The sequence below is a fragment of the Molothrus ater genome, chromosome 7, assembly GCF_012460135.2.
Source record: "Molothrus ater isolate BHLD 08-10-18 breed brown headed cowbird chromosome 7, BPBGC_Mater_1.1, whole genome shotgun sequence".
NCBI classification, from domain to species: Eukaryota; Metazoa; Chordata; class Aves; order Passeriformes; family Icteridae; genus Molothrus; species Molothrus ater.
The window spans coordinates 29834038-29853115 of NC_050484.2; the positions used below are offsets into that span (position 1 = coordinate 29834038).

The 19078-nt window shown below is 44.7% G+C and overlaps 2 protein-coding genes across 4 annotated transcripts in view; one reads left to right on the top strand and one right to left on the bottom strand.

Moving 5' to 3' along the window:
- The window catches only part of CCDC93 (coiled-coil domain containing 93), a 32895-nt gene extending 27580 nt beyond the window's left edge, over positions 1-5315 (top strand). The window contains exons 20-23 of the mRNA XM_036387317.2: positions 1263-1300; positions 2137-2221; positions 2854-2967; positions 4141-5315. Coding sequence (XP_036243210.1) covers positions 1263-1300; positions 2137-2221; positions 2854-2967; positions 4141-4194 — 291 coding nt within the window. The 3' untranslated portion in view covers positions 4195-5315. The remainder of the gene's footprint in view (positions 1-1262; positions 1301-2136; positions 2222-2853; positions 2968-4140) is intronic.
- On the bottom strand, positions 453-17687 carry LOC118689186 (5-hydroxytryptamine receptor 5B-like). 3 transcript variants are annotated; one of them, XR_004980574.1, is made up of 3 exons: positions 16658-17687; positions 5054-9806; positions 453-4204 (listed from the first exon to the last, which is right to left on the bottom strand). XR_004980574.1 is itself a non-coding variant. In XM_036387318.1 (2 exons), exons 1-2 carry the CDS (start codon positions 17681-17683, stop codon positions 9474-9476), a joined length of 1359 nt encoding a protein of 452 aa, XP_036243211.1. In that variant the 5' UTR covers positions 17684-17687; the 3' UTR covers positions 453-9473. The 3 variants fall into 3 exon arrangements, 1 of the variants encoding a protein (XP_036243211.1); XR_004980575.1 differs by having other exon boundaries at positions 453-770; positions 4120-9806; XM_036387318.1 differs by having other exon boundaries at positions 453-9806.
- Between the last annotated feature and the right edge of the window lie 1391 nt (positions 17688-19078).

Below are 19078 nucleotides of genomic sequence, written 5' to 3' on the forward strand. Positions count from 1 at the left end.
GTATCTTGAGGCAGGGATGTGAACATGGCAAATATTGATGAGTAATGCAATATTTTCACTGCTGTAAATGACAGGAATTCCTAAGCACCTTGGCTGCTTGGGAGTCTGTTCAGAATTTGTTTGAATTTATCCAAGGGTCAGGAACACCTGCAGATTCTGCCATGCCTGCTTATTGCTATCTCATTCAGGTGGAGGATTTTAGATTTAGGAGAGATGAGTTCAGTTTTCTGTGGCAGTGGGGCAGGTGATTCTGTTTGCAGCCCTTGGGTTTGCTTAGTGCAGAACTCTTCAAGTTTCTCTCAAAAGGAGAAACTGCTGGGAAGGCTTAACCACAGGAGACTTGCAAGATGTATTCAAAGCTGAGAGAAAGGATCACATTAATTTCCAGTTGTTGAATTTTAATGCTCTAGGCAATATGTAAAAAACAGGAAAAAAAATCAAAGGCAGTTACATAGGATGTATTCCATATAGTTTTATTAGTTGGGGGAATTTATACAAACAGCAAAATATTCCTGGGAGTAAATGTTATAAATGTCTATTTTTGTCTTCATTGGGTGCAATGCTACTCTCTTGTAAAAGAAGCCACACCTCTGAAATGCCATTCTGTGCTTTTTATGAGTTCACCTTTTAGTACCCAGTAAAATACCCATAAGCAGCAGAGTGAGTTATGATGCATGGCTGGTAGGGAATCTGTAAACCTCATCTGCACAAGGAAAGCAGTGCAGGAATTCACCTGCTGATACTGCACTGCTTGGAGAGTCTTCAGAACCCTGTGTGGAAACAGATTGTGTTGAGTGGTTCCCATCTCAAAGGCAAAAGTGTTTCTTTCCTGTTTATTTGTGATGTGCTTGTGCACATGTCAACAATCACCATTGAACACTGGACCAGCATCTGCTTTTATGTCAAATTCCAACACATGTTAAACACATGTACAGGCCATTTCACTTTATTGCTTTAGTTTGGGAAGGCATCATGCTGGAAAACTCTCAGTGCTATAATTGAGTACCAGTAAAATTAAAAATATCAGTTGTGGTCCAACACTTTTGCTTCTGTCATTCAACCAGTGGGATAGATTTTACTAAATCAAAAGGATTGTGGTTTATCTTCTGAAAGAAAACTCATGGTGATTTTTGTACATCTGTCTGCTTTTGAAGGCATTATCTATATAGTTACTTTTTAAACTAAAATTCATCTTATTGTCTGTGAAAACTCATACCAGAAAGACAAATGTGTATTTTCATCATTTTTTTTCCAACTCACAGGTTAACTTACTGAATTCTATCCATGACAACTTCCACCAGTAAGTTATAGTTCTTTATCTTGTAATAGTTGCAAAGTGGTAGAGTTGGTTGGACAAATGGGAGTGGGCACCAGTTATAGAGACTAAAAATTTCTTAGAAGATTTTATAGTCATAAACTGATTTATAGAAGAGTTTATTAACTCTGTTTAAGCCAGTTTGGGGAATCACAGACTTGGAATTACGTAATTTTTATAGCTAACATATGTTTTTAATATCTGACTCTTTAGATGTGGAAATTCAGTCATAATTTTCCTGGAGTTAATTTAAGTCTTTTCCTCCTTTTTGTGGAGTTGTGGTTATTACATTATGTACAAAACATTAGACTGGACGTATTTCAGACATGTTTATTATAAACTACCTCTGTATTTGGAGATTTTGATATATTGTGGAGTCTGTGTAAAATTGTGATTGCCTTGGAAGTTCATGGTCAAAGATCAGTGTGTGAATCAGCCAGCGTTTATTTTTCTCCAATGAGTTCGAGGTCTAAAATAATGATTTTGAGGTCTAAAATGACTTCTAGGCTTTCCCTATTCCACTGAGAAATTGTACAACTTTTCATTTAGTTTTTAGCAGTTGATTTCTGTAGAGCACAGGAGAGCAAGGAGCAGACTCGAGCTGACAGGGAGCACACCTGAGACGGGCTCTGAGCTCTCTGTGCCCATCTCTTTGGTAGCCGAAGAGCTGCACTGTCAGTGGTACCAGTGATTAAAAGGATGAATTTTTACACAGAACACTAAGCAGTGAGAACTTTGGACATGGGTAGATGTGCAAGACAGCAGCAGCTGAGACACAGTGTCCCATATCCCTGTCAGGTGTTCCATTTTCTTCTTTCCAGAGCCATGGCGTCGTCCGGATCTCGGGAGCAGTTTTTGCGGCAGATGGAGCAGATTGTAGAAGGCATCAAACAGAATCGAATGAAGGTCTGACTCCCCTCACTTTCTTTGCTAAAACCTGGGAATTATCTCAGCAAAGCCTCTAGGATCTTTCTATGAACAATTATTATCCGTTACATGAGGTGCAAATTAGGCAAACAACTAAAAAGGATTATTTATTTTCACATTGATCAGGAACTTCTCACTATTAAATGTCAATGAATAGAGTATGACAGAGGTGTTATAACACCTCTGTCTGACAGGAATCTTATACTCCTCAACTTCATTACTGTCACTGTTGTGATTTAAATGCCTGAGACAACTGAATGCCACTGAAATCAGTGAGAACTCTTCCATTTGGACTGGGTGGGTGCAGTCAGACCTTCACCTCAGGCAGTTTCTCAGACTGTGAAAAGGGTCAGCAGCACCTCAGAATCCCAACCATCATGTGCCCTTTTCCCAGCTGCACCTACAATGCCACTACTGGTAGTGAGACTTCAGCATCAGGCTTTTAATTTTTAAGAGCTGACCTAAATGTTCACTGCATTTCAAGTATGAGCCAGGGGTATAATTTATGAAGTATCTGTCTCCCCTAGTGTGTTATAGATAGCTGTTCCTTATGCAGAGTGTCCATGTGTATCCCATACATCTGATCTCTTACCCTTCCTGCATACCAACAGATGGAAAAGAAGAAGCAAGAAAACAAAATGAGAAGAGACCAGTTGAATGATGAATACTTAGAGCTTCTAGAGAAACAGAGGCTTTACTTCAAAACAGTGAAAGAATTTAAAGAGGTAAGAACACTTCTGCTGCGTTCAACTGTCATGTTCAGTGACCCATTTTGATGTATTTGTGCATTAACATATCCACAAGATTTCCTGATATGATGCTTATCACACCATGTTCATTATGTACCTTGGTCATTTTCTCCATGTGCATCTTGGACTCTGAATTTGATTCTGGGAGTTCTTTCACTGCTAGATTGGCACCTCTCCATGTTACAGGGAGAGGTCATCAAGCAATTGGTGTATTTAGGTTTTCAAGTGGAATCTCATGAAGGTCTGTGAGCAGTTAGTTATTGGAGCAAAGAGGGGTGTGGAAATGTGTGTGAATGAGGAGGAAATGCAGGATCTTGGTCATGAATCTTCAGGAACCAGCCTTGTTGCCTAGTGGTTGTGAAAGCACTGTATAACACTTCATTGATTTAGCCTTTCCCAAGCTTTTAATCATTATGGGCTTCTGTTACTTGCTGTCTCCATGAGAATGAATGAATGAAAAGGAATGCTGCAGGCAAAATTGTCATTTGGCTTCATATGTTGGAGGAAAATCATCTTTGTGTAATTATTCCTGCTTTGTTCTGAGACAGTTCCTTCCTGCTTCAGACAGTGTACTCTGGCAGAATGACAAGGGCTGTTCAGCTACTCTGACATGCAGAATTTTACATCCTACTTGCAGAATTTAAGTAGATTTATTGTTAGGTTTTTTACCTATTTTTCTTCCATTGCCATGTGAGCTGCTCAACTCTGCTACCCTTAAAAATAAAAAAGTCATGGTGTGGTACTGAACACAGGTGTACTTGTGGAAATATATTTCCTGACTGAGAATTGTTCCCTGAGCACTGACTCTTTTGCAAACTATCCTGAGAAGTTCCAGATCATCTACAAGTAATGTCCATTTCAGATTTATTTACTTATAAGTAAAAAGCTGAATTTGCTTTAGCAAAAACTTCAGATGGGTGGTCAGGCAGTGCTCCTTCTGGCTTGCATGTCATAAAGTTTAATGAGTATTGCCATTGGAATAACATTATGGATGAATCAGAATTATCTTCAACTCATCACTCACTCCAGGCTGCTTTGGATTTGGGAGATGTTTCAAACTGAAAGAAAGGGTTTGGTTCTGTTGATGTGGAGATACAGGCAGCAGAGTTAGGAGCAATTCCTCCTTACCTGTTTGCTCTCTGTTAACAGGAATGCCGTAAGAATGAAGTGCTGCTGTCCAAGCTGAAAGCCAGTTCTTCCTGAAGAGCTCCAGCTGGGGAAATTTATAGAAGATTGTTCAGTCCATTGAATCTCTTTTGTGAGGTGACAGTTATAACTGCAATGTAGATGTATATATATATAGATATATATATATATAAAATATATATACACACAGCTAAAAAGTCTGGTTTTTCCAGTATGTGTTCAGTTTACATTCCCTCATCACATGGCTGTATTATTCATTATTGCCTCCACTACACAGTAAAGAGTTAACACAGTACAGCAAAATAGAAATACTGTCTAATTTTATTTATTTGGGTTTGGGGTTTTTTTTCCCCTACAGTAAGGACAGTGGGAATGTTTTTTTTATTTGGGTTTTAACACTGAATTAGGTGAAAATTCTGGAATAAATTTACACGTACTGTGTAGTATGTCCACCACCCCACAGGATGAGCACTGCAGAATGCAGTAGTTTGTTAATTTTGGCCCAAAAAAACCCCACAGAATGAGATTCTTCAAACTCACTTTTCACTAATACCTTCACATTATTTTAGTTTATACTCTAGCCATATATAGGATTCCAGACGATAACAATGAATTTCTAATGGCTAAGAAAATGAAAACTTACCTTGGATAATTCCTGGTGTAAAATTATAGATCTATATTTTTATAAAGTCTAGCTGTTGTATAAATTTCTTTGAAATTTCATTTTTATATATAGAGAGTGTGCTTGTTAAATTAATAGCTCCAGGAAAAAAAAACACCTTAATGCTAGGATCACCACGTTATCCCTGGCTGGGATGAAAATCAGAGTCTGTCACTTGTAATATAGGAAGATAAAGATTGAGACATTCTGCTCTAATGAACTGATGCTCACCTTTGAAGACAACAACCTACTTACCCTTTTGAAGACTTGCTCTTGAAAGTTCAGAAACTTTGTGGGACACTTTCTGAGACATTTTTATATCTGTATATACAGTATTTTATAATTCAAACAGTTGCTTTTTGTACTTAACTCCAGGATTTTGGACTGACTTCTTAATGTACATGACATCTTCAGGAGAAGACCCATGTTCCTTTTTGCCACTGACACTGATGACAGCACTGTTCGATTGCTGTCTATGGCAGCAGATATAAAATAAAGGATGTTTGGAATCCAGTGACATTCTGATATCGTGTTTTTAAGGTGGAACTTGCCTCAGAAGCTTTCCCAGGCTCCTGAATCACAAGTGCATTAAAAGATGAATCGTGTCCACAGTTAAATGAGTCACTGTGTTTGTGATGTCCTGCTTCTTCAGCACAAACAGAATGAAAACCTTCCCCCTCAGCCAGCTGGGACCTTGCTCTCCCACACTGGTTAGTGAGAGAATAGATCTGGGCTGCTCCTCTTGAATCTGTTCAAAAAGTCAGTCTGCCCAGAGCTAGCAAAATAATGAAGGCAAAATCAGATTCCAAGTCCCTTCAAAGAAGGAAAAATTTACACTCAGCATTCCTTCAAAGAAGGAAACCTGCATTGAGTGCTGCTTGCAGACTTTCTGTAGTCAGCTTTGATATAGGAGGCATTATTTCTGTCTACAAACTTTGTCCTCTATAAAAACTGTCAGGCTCTTTCTAGTTTGTAAATTGAATAACTCAGCTTTGGCACCAAGGAGATGTGCTTGGGAATTCAAGCTGTGCTGTGTTTGTGTATGTACCATGCAACTCTAAAAAAGTAACTTGAATGAGCATTTCAATTTGGGATTTACCATTTTAATCACAATTGCTTTTTAGCATCAAGAAAAATTTCCTAGGTATGGTAAATGGTAGGATAAATAATGAACTTGCATGTAGAATAAATTGTGATTATTTGTTCAGTGTGATGTTAAAATTTATGCTTACATGCTATAAACACAGTAACCTGGAAACTTCCATGAGGACTATAAAAATGTGAGATCCTAGGATCTTGTGATTTTGACTAAGATATAAATCTGAGGTTTGTAGAATGCAGTTGTTGCTCACAAAGGATAAATCAGAGTCCAGATCATAACTCACTGTCTGCTGTAGATGGAGCCCAGGGCAGATGGCCATGACCTTTGGTGTGAGGCCCATGTGAAAAGGAGAAGAAAGGAGCTGGTGAAGGTGTGAAAACAATTCCATCAGTTGTTTTTGCTTTCTGGCACAGGCTCTGTGTGTTGGGTGCCATTTCTCCTCATACCTGGGTAGGAACTGACAGCAAGGAGAATCTGCCTTAATTCTCCATCTCAGCTGGTTGCAAGTGAGGAACTGAGACTTTGTCAGAATTTTTCTTCAGTATTGCTGGATTTCCTTGTTGAAAGAGAAAGGTCTTGCCCTGAACTCATTTGCTGTTACCTTGTAAAATACCATTTACAGGACTTGCAGCAAAACCTAATTTCTTTATTAGGGTTATTAGCATTGTCTGCTCATGCTCATCTTCCAAAGCCCTTTCATTTCTGCACATTATGGGCTCAATGCAGCTGATGCAGGATTCTCAAAGCCTTGCTCCAGGATGTGACTCTGCCCTTCTGCTGAGCAAAAGGCTTCAGTAAATTTTTCTAGGAGCAAATTCAGTGTCAGGAAATAAAGTTTAAAACTAGTAGTCCACTGGTTACAAGCAGAGATGATTGGTGTACTCAAATTGGCAGCTTCTATTGGGGAAATAAATACATAACATCTAAGCTGTGCCAAATGATGTCTCTTTAGAATATTTTTTTTTTGTTTGGATGGTCAAGATACTATCATTAGTCATCAACCTTAGTTCATATGGGCGCATGCAGCAGGTTAGGCAGCAACCACTGATACATATTTTCTTCACCTCACCGCAAGCTGTGAATAAAAACCAGAATTTTAAATCCTGAATCTGTGCTGCCCCCCTTCTAAATGCAGTCTGCATTTAGAGCCAGTGTGGGAAGCTGATTTGTTGAGAGCTTTCTAAAGCTACTGCAAGGAAATGAAAGCTCTGCTTGCCTCTCATTGTGTGTACAGAGGCTGGCTGTGTGAGCCCATCACTGTAACACACTGCTGGCACAGATGCTTGGGTGGGCAGAGCACTGCCTGCTTAGCTTCAGAACTCCTCACAGCAGAGCTCCAGAGGCCCAGCCTCGCCTGCTAAGGGAGCTAAATTCATCCTTGAGGAGGAGGAGAGCTGTGTCAGTGCTCTGCTGCTGCTCTCCTGCTTGTGCTGCAGGTCAGCGTCTGCAGCAGTGCAGGCTGCAGGAACTGCACAGGGCCTTGCAGCTCTGTGGTGTCCTCCCAAGCTCAGAGCCACGGCAGAGGGTGCCTGCACAGCCTGTGCTGCTTCTGCAACTGGAGCTGGGTGCTGCTCCAGTCAGTTGGAATGTGCAGCTGGAGATCACTGCAGCCATACTGGGATGGGCCAGGGCACCAGTGCTGGCATTGGATTTGTGTGACAGTAATGGCTTGGCTTACCAAGCTCAGGGAGTACAGGCACTAAAATTTGTCCAAAACATGATTATTAGAAACTTCAGGAGTGCCACATGCAGAAGATTTGTGTGCTTTTCAACACCAGCTCAAGATGACCTCTGATTTCCCCCTTCCATGTCATCTGTTTGGATTTTAAAGGTTTAAGAGCAGTGACTCTCTTACATGAAAAAAATTGACTTGAAAAATTTGTCAGTGGTTCTGAATGAGGCTGCAGGTTTTAGTAACATTCAGTCTCTTATGTATGTGCCTTCCTTCTGGTTTAATTAAGCCTCCAAACACTGGTTTGAATGGTAGCTATTCCATATGCAGGCAAGTTGAGAGTCACAAGGGAAAGTTATTTAAATCAGCATTTAAGTCTGAGTCACTGTCTAACAACTCTTTGAAATTCTATTGACTCTATCTACTCTTAGAAATTTGAATTCCGAATTCCCACTGAAATTGAGAGAAGCATCCTCTGCAGGAATGCAGGACACACAGGTGGCTGTGGGCACAGCAGGTCACACTGGACTGTCACAGCACCACCTGACCACACCATACACTGTGCTCCTGAGGTGCAGCCAAGCTCCCTTAAGCTTCCTGGGACTCTGTGCCAAGCTAGAAATACTCAGAGATGCTGTCAGCTCTCCCACTCAGAGCAGGGGAGGAAGTAAAACCCACCAGAGAAACAAATATGGAGCAAGATGGACTTGGCAGTATGCAAGGAAATAGATTATGTATGTATATATTGTTGGGACAGGGATATTTGTCAGATCTTGGGAAAATGATTTAAGGCTTAGGTTTGAGTCTCTTTGGATTTTGGGGAGTCTCTTAAATCTGATGGCATCAAGACCTTTGTTACAGTAGGAGGAAGTTGATGCCAGCTGACAAACTGTGGCCTTCACACAGGTTGGGTGATGAGCACATTGATGGTGCAAAGGCCCCAGACATGGTGCAGGCACTCACCCACCACTGCCAAGCAGCCACACTCTGCTGCCAGCACACCTGGTGTCACTGAGCATCCTGTGTGGTGTTTGTCACACAGATGCCTGCTCAGGTTTATGGTAGCACGAAATAACCATGCACACAGTCCCCATTCACTTGGAGGTGTTGGTGTCTATCCTGAGCTCACCTGGGTTTCATAAAACAGGGAGAGTCTAAGCCTGGCAGAGTGAGAGAGGACAACACAAGTGAAAAATCCTCACTGGACCCTCCTGTGCAAGCAGTGAGAACACATTCTCAGGGGCTCTGAATAATTCTATCCTTGCTCCTTGAGTTTCACTTAAGCCCAGGGGACACAGCTGAGCCCTGTCTGAGCAAGCCTGCCCATCAAGCCCTGCTGCTTGCAGAGCACACAGCCCCTCAGTCCTGCCAGGCTGTGTTTCTGAGCTGCTTGGTCATCCTCTTTAATTTCACATCAACTCAAGGACTGATTGACTGCAGCATGTTTATTCCCTCCCAAATAAATCTCAAACCCGAAGCCAGCATCCTGTTCATATCACCAACATGTCAGTAGTGCTCAATTAGCAGCTCCCACGGGTGCCTTTGCTAATGAGGAGAGCTCCAGCAGGGCCCCGGCGCTGGCTGGGCGGGATCAGCCGTGTTGGGTGTGACAGCCGCGGCACCGGCCACACCTCGCTCAGCCTGTGATGATTGAAGGGCAGACGGGAGGCATTCCCTGCTTCCACCTTCTTTGCCAAACACTGGCGTAGCACATCTGTATTTCTAAGGGGGAACTGTAAACTCTCAGTAGGTTTATATCCAGACATCTTCCATCTTCTTTTTCACTGCTCCTAAATTCCCTCAAGTAGCTCTTGTGCATGGCAACTGTTCATATCACAGGCATGTTTCCCTCAAGAAATCTCTCTATTATGCAATAATTGTTTTCTCCTCTGTGTCCCCTTTTATCTTTGCTTTATAAAAAGGTTCTTGAAGGCATTGTTGTAATTTTTGTTAAATGCTGTATAAATGAGAGGATTAAAGAAAGAATTTGAGTAGCCAAGCCAAAGAAAGATGCTTTTCCAGATGGGTGGGATGTTGCAGGAACAGAGGGGACTTATTAATTCTGTGATGAAGAAAGGGATCCAGCACAGTACAAAAACTCCAATTAAGATGCCAACCATCAGAGCTGCCTTTTTCTCTTTCTGTTCTCTCCATGTTTCTCCATCTGTCTGGAAAGTGATAGCAGCACGACGAGCTGTAAACACCATCTGTGGTTCCTGCGAAGCTTCCTTCACCTCAAACAAAAGCAAACACAGTTTCTTACCAAGACAGTTTGTTTGAGTGAAGTATTACTTTTAAATGACAGCACAACATCTGTGCACCTACCACAAAAGGCCTGGACTTCATTCCTTCCATGCTAAAAGAAAGAAAATGCCCCAGAGTGCCAAACTCATTACAATGGAAAAGCTGCCAAGTGTAGCTGACAGACAGAGTTAAATAAAGAGTACCTGGTACCATGTGTATTGTGGGACTCTTTTTCAATTTATTGTCTTGGATGCCTTCAAACCTAAGGGAAATGAGGTTGTTAAGGCAGGCTAACAAGGGCCTGTGTCTGCTGCCTATCCCTGCACCAGACTCATGCTGCTGCATGGCCTCCAGACCTGCTCTAGGTGAACTGCTTCAGCAGGGCTTGCACTAGATCATCTCCAGAGGTCCCTTCCAAGTCCAACCATTCTGTGATTCTGTACTTTCTCAAAAAGTACACCATTGCCAGAAAAACACCATTTCAACTGACCTTCAGTTCAAATTCTGGCTTCAGTAGAAGTTATACAAGAGAGGAAAAAATTTCAGCTACTCCAGGCTGTCAACAGTGCTTCTTGTCTCCTCTCACTGAGGGCAAACAGCTTCTGGGCAGAAGTTATTTGTGTGCTTTGAGTCTGACCAGATGAAGACACTCCTTAGAGATTTTAATCTGAAGATAGAAGTGTCTGTGATATTAAAAAGCTCTTCTAGGCACTACAGTTATTAAGGGAGCGCAATAAAAGCAACAGCTTAAGGCTGTAGAATTTGCCTGAGTGATAATTCACAGGCACTCCAAATAGGGGCCATTGTTAAATTAGCTACGCATTGCACATTCACGTGCTACCTTTGTAATAAAGGAGAGCCTGTACTCAGTATGAGCACAGCAATTCAGACAGTGAAGCACTGGCAGTGGCTGAACAATCACTCTTCAGGATGGATATCCCTGTCTGCACCCTCAGACATGAGCCAGGGCTGCAGAACGTAAGGGCAGCAGATTATGGGCACAGGCAAGTAATGGAGGGAAATGAAAATCACATCTGTTCTGACAATTAAAATGGGACACCCCTCATGTAGCAAGGATCACACCATTTGTCTGCAGGACTTGCTCTGCACGTCCTTAATCACACTGTGCAAAAAGGGATGAATGTATGACACGAGGACAAATCTGTGACAAGCAACCCTGAAAGATTATGTTTTAGCCCTGAGGAGCAGTTACCTAAGTGCCTCTTGGGAACAGCCATACAAAGGACTTCTCTTGAGCATCAGGCACAGTTTGGTACTGTAGTTAACCTTCAACTCTTGCTCATAAGATAGAGCTTGCTGTGTGCCATCATCAAATCACAAAATCAAATCAGAGCCTTCTCACTACTTCTGACTGCAGAATTTCCTAGCAGTGACCCCTTTATCACTTAATAGCATATTGTAAGAAAGGTTATTTCGTTTCCTTGGCTAGAAGATACCTCAGCCCTCAGGTGTTTTCCACAATGAAGCCAGCATTTTCAGCCTGGTCAAGCCCCTACTGAAGTAAGAGGAGTTTTTATAAACTTCCCTAGTTGTTAGGTCAGGCCTCTGAAAACAAAACAGCAAGTGAAACTAGATCATGGTACGTTTTGTAAATTACTAGATCATGGTATGTTTTGTAAATTACTTGCTAGAACTAAATGCAGCTCTAACTGCATCAAATCTGCAGTTCCCAGTGCCAGCCCCAGAGGCTTCTCATGACTCCACTTTCCAATGTAAGTCGCAACAGCTGACCTTTATCTCCATGCCACACAGAACAAAGGACAAGTATAGAACCTTTGCCCCATTTTGGGTGTAGTGATGAGCACTAGCAGGCAGGCTGTGACAGCAGAAGAGGTGGTCACTGACTGTAAATTAGAGCAGTCCATGGGTGTGCTGGAGCCATCTCTGCAGTGCTGCACACTGTTCTCACTCAGTGTCTAGCAGCACACTCTGCCTCGGGCACAGATTTCCTTCCATCTGCCCGGGCACTGCTCCAGGAGCTGCGAGTCAGGAGCACTGGGGAAATAGCTGGCATGAAAGGACTGCTCCTCTGAGGCCAGAATTTGGTTCAGAACTCGGGAAATCAGCTATTTCCAGGACAATGGGCTGTGAGAACTGCAGAGATAACTGCTGTTCTGTGAGACTAATAAAAAGTAAATGAAGGAGATGAGCTCAAGTACAAATCCTTCTACAGTCACAAAGGAGTTTGGTTGTATTCCAGAATTTATTTTTCTGTACACCGATCAGCAATTACAGTTCATTGCCTCTTGTCTTGTTTGTCTGTCCCCAGTAAATTACTACTCCTAAATGGATACATGTTCCCAATTCCTGTGTTCCTAGAATGTCATAGAAAACATGCCACCAAGGAGCTTCTGACAAAATCCCTTGATTTAAAAATGTTCCTTACAGCTTTAATGATTGTTATTACTGGTCCTTTGTAGCAGGTGCTCTGTGTGTGTCTGTCCTGCACCTGCAGGGCCTGCACTAACAAAACAACAGTAATGATAAACATCAATCAAATCTGCCTTAGTATCACAAATATAGAGCTTTGCCTATCACAGTGTGGTTCAGCAAAGGTCACTACTGCCTCAGTGCAGCCCTGGCACACTCCTTGCTCTTTGAAAAAGAGCACAAGAAGCTAAATGCACAACAAAGGATCAAAACAAAGAAAGGTCTACACTGTCTTGGATGCTCCACCAACATGACAAACAGCTCATTTGACAGGGAGAAGAACACCTGCTTTCTCTCACAGGACTTTCTTCTGCTGTAAGCAGGACTAACTGTATTTCTCCTAGGAAATAACTACCCACCCCACTTTGCTTCCTGCCTCACTCTTTCCTGGACATTTTTTGCACCTGTTCTGGACAGCTGAACTTTGTTTCCTGACCCATCTCTTCTACTTGTGCAGAGGCCCAAATAAGAAATAAAAGGTCTGAGATCCCTTCAGAAAAGGAGAATCTATTTTTTTTCTCCCACATTGTCCTGACTGGTTAAGTGAGTTGGAGAAGCTGAATGGGCCAAGATGCAGAACAACACAGCACCTCTGGAGCTCTGGGGCCTGATGTTATCCATAGTGGGAAAGACTCTCACGAAACTCTTAAGGATCATGCCTAATGTTTTTATATACACATACTTTGAGAGGGGAGAAATAAAAAAACAAAAACAAAACAAAAGAAGAAAAACAACAAAACCTCCACCAATCATCAACAGAACTTGATTTTTAACTCTTCCCATGAAAATTTAAACCTGGTTTTGCAGTTGCTACATGTAAGTAATGCAGACATTCAGATCCCATCCTCCTTGGTTTTGCTGGGCTATCCCTATGCTACAAGTGATTTCATTGATTTAAAAGGGCACTCTCCAGCAGTATCTGCTGCTTTTCAAGCAGTCTCATTTATTTCAATTGGACTGTTTAGAAAGAGAATTATTGCCTGCTGTCAACCAGGTGTGACAGAGCATAGCTCTCTGTCAGTGATGATATGTCACTAGGTTTTTAATGAGGGTCACCCATGTCAGTGTTGCCAGCAGAATTCACTTTTCAGGGAGTTTCATAATTGGCAAACCAAAAATTATAAAAGCACCAGCTTAATTTAGGATCCCAATTTGGCAATTATTTTATTTCAAAGGAAAGAAAAACCAAGCTGTCATTAAAACCAGAAGCACCTCAGATGTTTCACATCCATCTCCCTCACCCGAATTTTTTCAAAGGTTTTGAAAAGTATTTTTCAAAAACACAAGTAAAATTTTAACCAAAGAATGACTCAGAGTAGTTATTTTGTACCTATTCTATTCTGCAGCTCTGTAAGAGTGTAGGAACATAAGGTATGTATGCCAGCTCCCAGTTTGAAAGGAATGCCCTTTCTCTGTGAAAAAGCCCCAAACCATTATATATATATATATATATATATATATATATACACAAACACACACATATACAGGCAACCTGCAAAGCACTTTGGTGCCTGACTCTACTGGCTGACAAACATCAAGATATCACCCTCACTGCTCCACTTGGTGCATTGGTGCATTGGTTTTCTCCAAGATACCCTACTGGGTATCTTTTCTTTTTGGTGCATTGGTTTTTCTAAGACATCCCTACTGGCATCTGAGTACTATGAACTCAGACCTTTTCTGTCCTCAGAATTAACCAGCTGGTTGTACCTCAGGCCACCAAGTGCAGCCCTGCTGAGCAGTTCCAGTCCAGCACTACCTGACAGCTCATTCCTGAGTGCAACACAGATGTCTCTCCCAGCAGGGATCACTGCTGTGATTGCTCACCTCCAGACTGGGAAGCACTGCCAGCCTTGGGCATCGTCTGCCAAAAAATCCCTGCTAATATTCCTCGGATCAGCTGGAGCAGGGCAACCTGGAGTGAGGACTGACATAGATGCAGAGGGGAATTCACATCCAGATCACAATGACAGAAGGAAAATGTTGCCAGGGTGAGCATGACAGGAGAGCATTCTCTGAGAATGGAGATGGAAGAAAGTAGAGGGAGGAGAAACATCAAGGGAGAAAGAATGGGAAAATCAGAATGAACTGATGGGCAAACCATGAGAAGCAGAACAGAATTTGCCCCATCAGAGAGGACAGAGCTGATGCTGAGCCTGTTCACCCCTGCATGCAGAGAAGCAAAGCTTGGCAACGTTACCTTTGTGTTTGCATGTTAAAAAAAACAACAGGGTTATTGCCAAAGAACAGTAGTGATGTGTGTGAAGATTCCCCTCCAGAATTCGCTGGGGAACTGCTACTCTTCCTGTGAAAGTGATGGATCCTACTACTACAAGCTTAAAAAGGATCAGGATAACACTTGGTGAGTACATCTCAGCATCTTAATTTAGAAAGAAAACAAGAAATGCATCCTGAATGCCAGCTTGCTTGATCAATGAGTTCATTTAATGTATATGTGTGCAGCATCAGCTCTTCCTTCAGGTGAGGAGTTAAGTTTGCATCTGAATCACAGAAGTCTTTTAATTTAAGTCAGCAAATGGAGCTGCTGGGACAACAGAGGAAGTTGCCACTACACACCAATTGCAGACTCAAGAATGCCTGTCAGGAGAAGTCAATCACAGTTGATATGCCAATCACACCAATGAGAAAGAAGACCTACTGGCTTGAGCATCTGCTGCTACTGCAATAACCCCTCCAAAATGGGCGTGTAGCTCACTGTGACAGAGCCCTTTTGTCAGTGCAGCCTAGACCAGCCCCCAGACTTTGCATCACAAAAAGCACTCACCTGGCAGCCGTGCTCAGGGCCTCCTGCAGACAGAACTATGACATTTTGCAGCCAGACTCAGTCTTGCTAAAACTGTCATGTGAGGTGTCTCTCCACTGGCTCGAGCAGCAATGCCTCAGCTCATTTCACTTCCCAGAATTTTAGATTCCAGACAACTACTCCTGTATGGGTATGTGTGTATGTAAAAGATAGAGCATGCAAAAACACTACAAACAATCAGCTGGCTTTTGTGCTTGAAGAGATTATACATTAGCTCCAAGCAATACTTTCACTGTACTTAAAACAATTTGGAAGAAATTTGGAGCAAACTAGGGCCTGAAGATCCTAAGAAAAAAAATGCCACTAGAGGAGATATTCTCTACTTTTCTAACACATTTTTTGCTTTTTCATAGAAGATACCTTCATAAACCAATATGTATTAGAAGCAGCTTCAAGATATTACGATCCAAATCTGCAAGTCTAATCACACATAATTGCCAGTGTATTATGCAATTATTGCCAGTGCAATTATGCAATTATCTGGGGACACAACCTACAGTCTCTTACTTGTGACCATCATAATGAGCTTCCTTGCCTCCAAATCTAAGATAGGATTTTGCAGGGGAATGAGGCTCTGCAGGATTAACCCCAATGGAACAAAATGTTCTCTGTAGGTATCTCTAAGATCCACACAGCTCATCTTTGGCTACTGGGAAGGGACTGGGCTTAGGAAGTGCAACGTGTAATCACAAAAACATAAAGATTGGTAGGAATGAGAGCAAGAGTATGTGACAGAAAGCAGGGACAGTTTACAGAGAGCACAGCCAAGCACGGTGGAGGCATGGAATGGGTGACAGCAGCATCATGCAGAGAGCCTGACTTAGAGAGCACAGGGAGCCAACCCCAACCTTTCTGAAGGGACACAGCTTTCCTGTCAGCAAGGTGTATCCCCAAAATGAATGAGACCTCCCAAATGGCTAGGGCACTGCAGGATTACAGACAATCTTTGGGATAAGAACATGGTTTTGAAGCCAGCAGGTAATTTTAAACCAGAAACGATTGCTCATTGCTTCAACACTATGCAGTGAGCAGCATTCAAGGAAAAATAGCCTAAGCACATCAATATATATAAGTTTATATTGTGTATAGTGCATTATTTGCTTACCAAAATCTACTCCGACACACAAAGTGTGGTGGTAGATAAGTGCACATTTATCTCAGTACAGGAGGTGGGGATCTGTTTATGACTTTTTTTACCCCACTAATGCTATAAAGAACATAAAGATGGGAAAAAACCACCAAGGAATGGCAAATTCAGAACAAAGAGACAATTTTCAAATGTCTCTCCCAACCGGCAGTGAGCGCACCTGTCCCTTACTCTTATAAAACAAGGAAAAAATAAGAATAAAGCTCTTCTCCAGGAGCTGCACTCTTTGACTGGCTAATCACTGCTCACGTCCAGTCTGTGACAAAGTCAAACACACACACGGGAGCACCCCCAGGGCACCTCGCAGCCTTCTCGCAGTGCCGAACCCACCCTGGCAGGGGTGAGGGCCGGAGCTGCGAGAAGCAGGAGCGCAGTGCCCGGGGGAGCAGCGAGGGCTCCCTCCCCTTGCCCGGCCTTACCTGGGCAGCCTCGGGCAGGGGCACCACGGCGTTCCTCCTGCGGGCCCCCATGTGCAACTTGGACGCCTTGTAGATCTTCCAGTAGACGAAGAGCACCACGCAGAGGGGCAGGTAGAAGGCTCCGCCCGTGGAGACGATGGTGTAGGACGGCTCCTGGCTGAGCTGGCAGCGCTCCTGCTCGGGGCTGTAGGTCTCCCCCCAGCCCAGCAGCGGGGCGAGGGAGATGGCGGCGGACAGCAGCCAGGTGAGAGCGATCATCACGTTGGAGATGCGGCGGCGGGCGAGCAGCGTGTACTGCAGCTGCCGGGTGACGGACCAGTAGCGGTCCAGGGCGATGGCCGTCACGTTCCAGATGCTGGCCGTGCAGCACAGCATGTCGAAGCACACCCACACGAGGCACAGCTCCCGGCCCAGCCGCCACCGCCGTCCCGCCGACAGCTCCTTCACCAGGCTCAGCGGCATCACCAGGGCCGCCACCAGCACGTCCGACACCGCCGTGGAGGCCACCAGGTTGTGGGGCACCCGGTGGAAGGCCTTCACTCGTAGGATGGTCGCCAGCACCAGCAGGTTCCAGAGGAAGGTGGCCACTGTCAGGAGCACCAGCAGGGTGAGGATGAGGACGGTGAAGATGGAGAAGGGCTCCCGGCCCCTCCACGCGCTGCCGCCCACCACCGAGGAGGAGGCGTTGGCGTCCACGTTGGCAGACGAGGTATTGGTGCCCATGCTGGGCTGGCACTGGCCCCGTGGGGAGCAGGGGCTCAGGGTCTCCGCCATGCCCGGGACTAGGGCTCGACCCCTCACCGCTGCCCCTTCCCAGGCCGCCGGCACCGTCCCCAGCCCCGCTGCCGGCGAGCGGGAGCCCCACAGCGGGACGCGGCTCCGCTCAGCGGCCGCCCCACATGTGCCGCCTGCCCCAGCGCTGCCCGCCGCTCCCGCCCGCGCCCGCCGCTCCGCACGCCCATCCCGGGCGGCTGGAGAAGGGAGGCAGGCTGGAGAAGGGAAGGAAGCACAGCGAGGCTCCGGCATGGGTAGCGCGGACGGACGGGCGGGCGGCACCGCCGCTGCCGCCCCGCCCCAGCGGCCGCCTCGGGGGCGGCGGCGCGGCCGGGCCGTGTGGGGCGGGAGGCGGCGCCTCCCCGGCTGCTGCCCGCGGCCCGTGAGGGGAGAGACGCCTGCTGCTCCCGGGATATCCGAGCTGCCGGGGCTGGAAGGGGTCTCTGGAGATCACCCCGTCCCACCGCCCTGCCCCGGCAGGGTCACCTCGGCAGGTGTCACAGGAACGCGTCCAGGTGGGTTTGGAGAGGGAGACTCCACGCTCTCCATGGGCAGCTTTTAGTGCGCTGCCGCCCTCAGTGTAAAGTTCTTCCTCATATTGAGGTTAAACTTCTTGAGTTTTAGTTTTTTAGTGGTGTCGCTGGGCACCACTGAAAAGAGTCTGGCACCATCCTCTTGGCACCTCCTTTGAGAACTTAATGTGCATTAATGAGCTCCCCTCTCTGTCCTGTCTTCTCCAGACTAACCAGGCCCAGCTCTCGCAGTCTCTCCTCTTAAAAGAGATGCTCCAGACCACCCCCCCATGACCTTTGTGGCCTCTGCTGGACCCTCTCCAGTAGCTCCTTGCCTTTCTTGTACAGAGGAGCCCCGATTTGGACACAGTGCTCAGATGTGGCCTCACCAGGACCAAGTACGCAGCAATAGTCTGTGTCCCCATAGCCCCAGGTGGTGACAAGACACCCCCTTCTCCCCATGGATCCCATGAGGAAGCTACAGGACACCCTCTTCTCTTCACAGCCCTTTCCTGCCATGTTCCCTCAGTGCTCCCACCAACCATTTCATTGCTCTTAAAATAAGCAATCAAATATGTGACCAAGGGCTTGGAGAAGGACAATAGAATCAAAAGTGAATACAAGGGAATGTCATCTTTCCATCTGGATATTTGGTGCTTTGTGGCGCTTTTGAGAAGTCTGAGGGATGCAAACACAAAAGGATGGACAATAGCAATCTCTTGTAAGTCTAAGTCTACTTCACATCTTCCTTTGCATCTGTTCTCGCTTTTCCCTGTTGATCTGGAATTGATGACAAAAGGACTTGTGACAGAGGTGAAGAATTGCAAAACATATTTCCTAGTCCTCATCACTTCACCAAACATCAAAACATCACTTCAGGACTCTCTTTAACTGAATCTTTTCGGACTCAGTCTTGTCATAATATTTCTTTCTGTCAGTCTGAAAGTTCTTGGCTTAACCCTTCCTGCATCCTTGTAATTTGTGTCCAAGCTCCCCTTTGCTCAGCTGTGTGAGGAGGTGTCTGTGCTCCCCAGGGAGCAGCTGCCCAGGCCAGCGTTGTCACAGCACCATTTCCAAGCACTTCCAAGGACAGCATGCAGCTTAGTAACAGCTCTGGAGGGTGATGATTCATCCA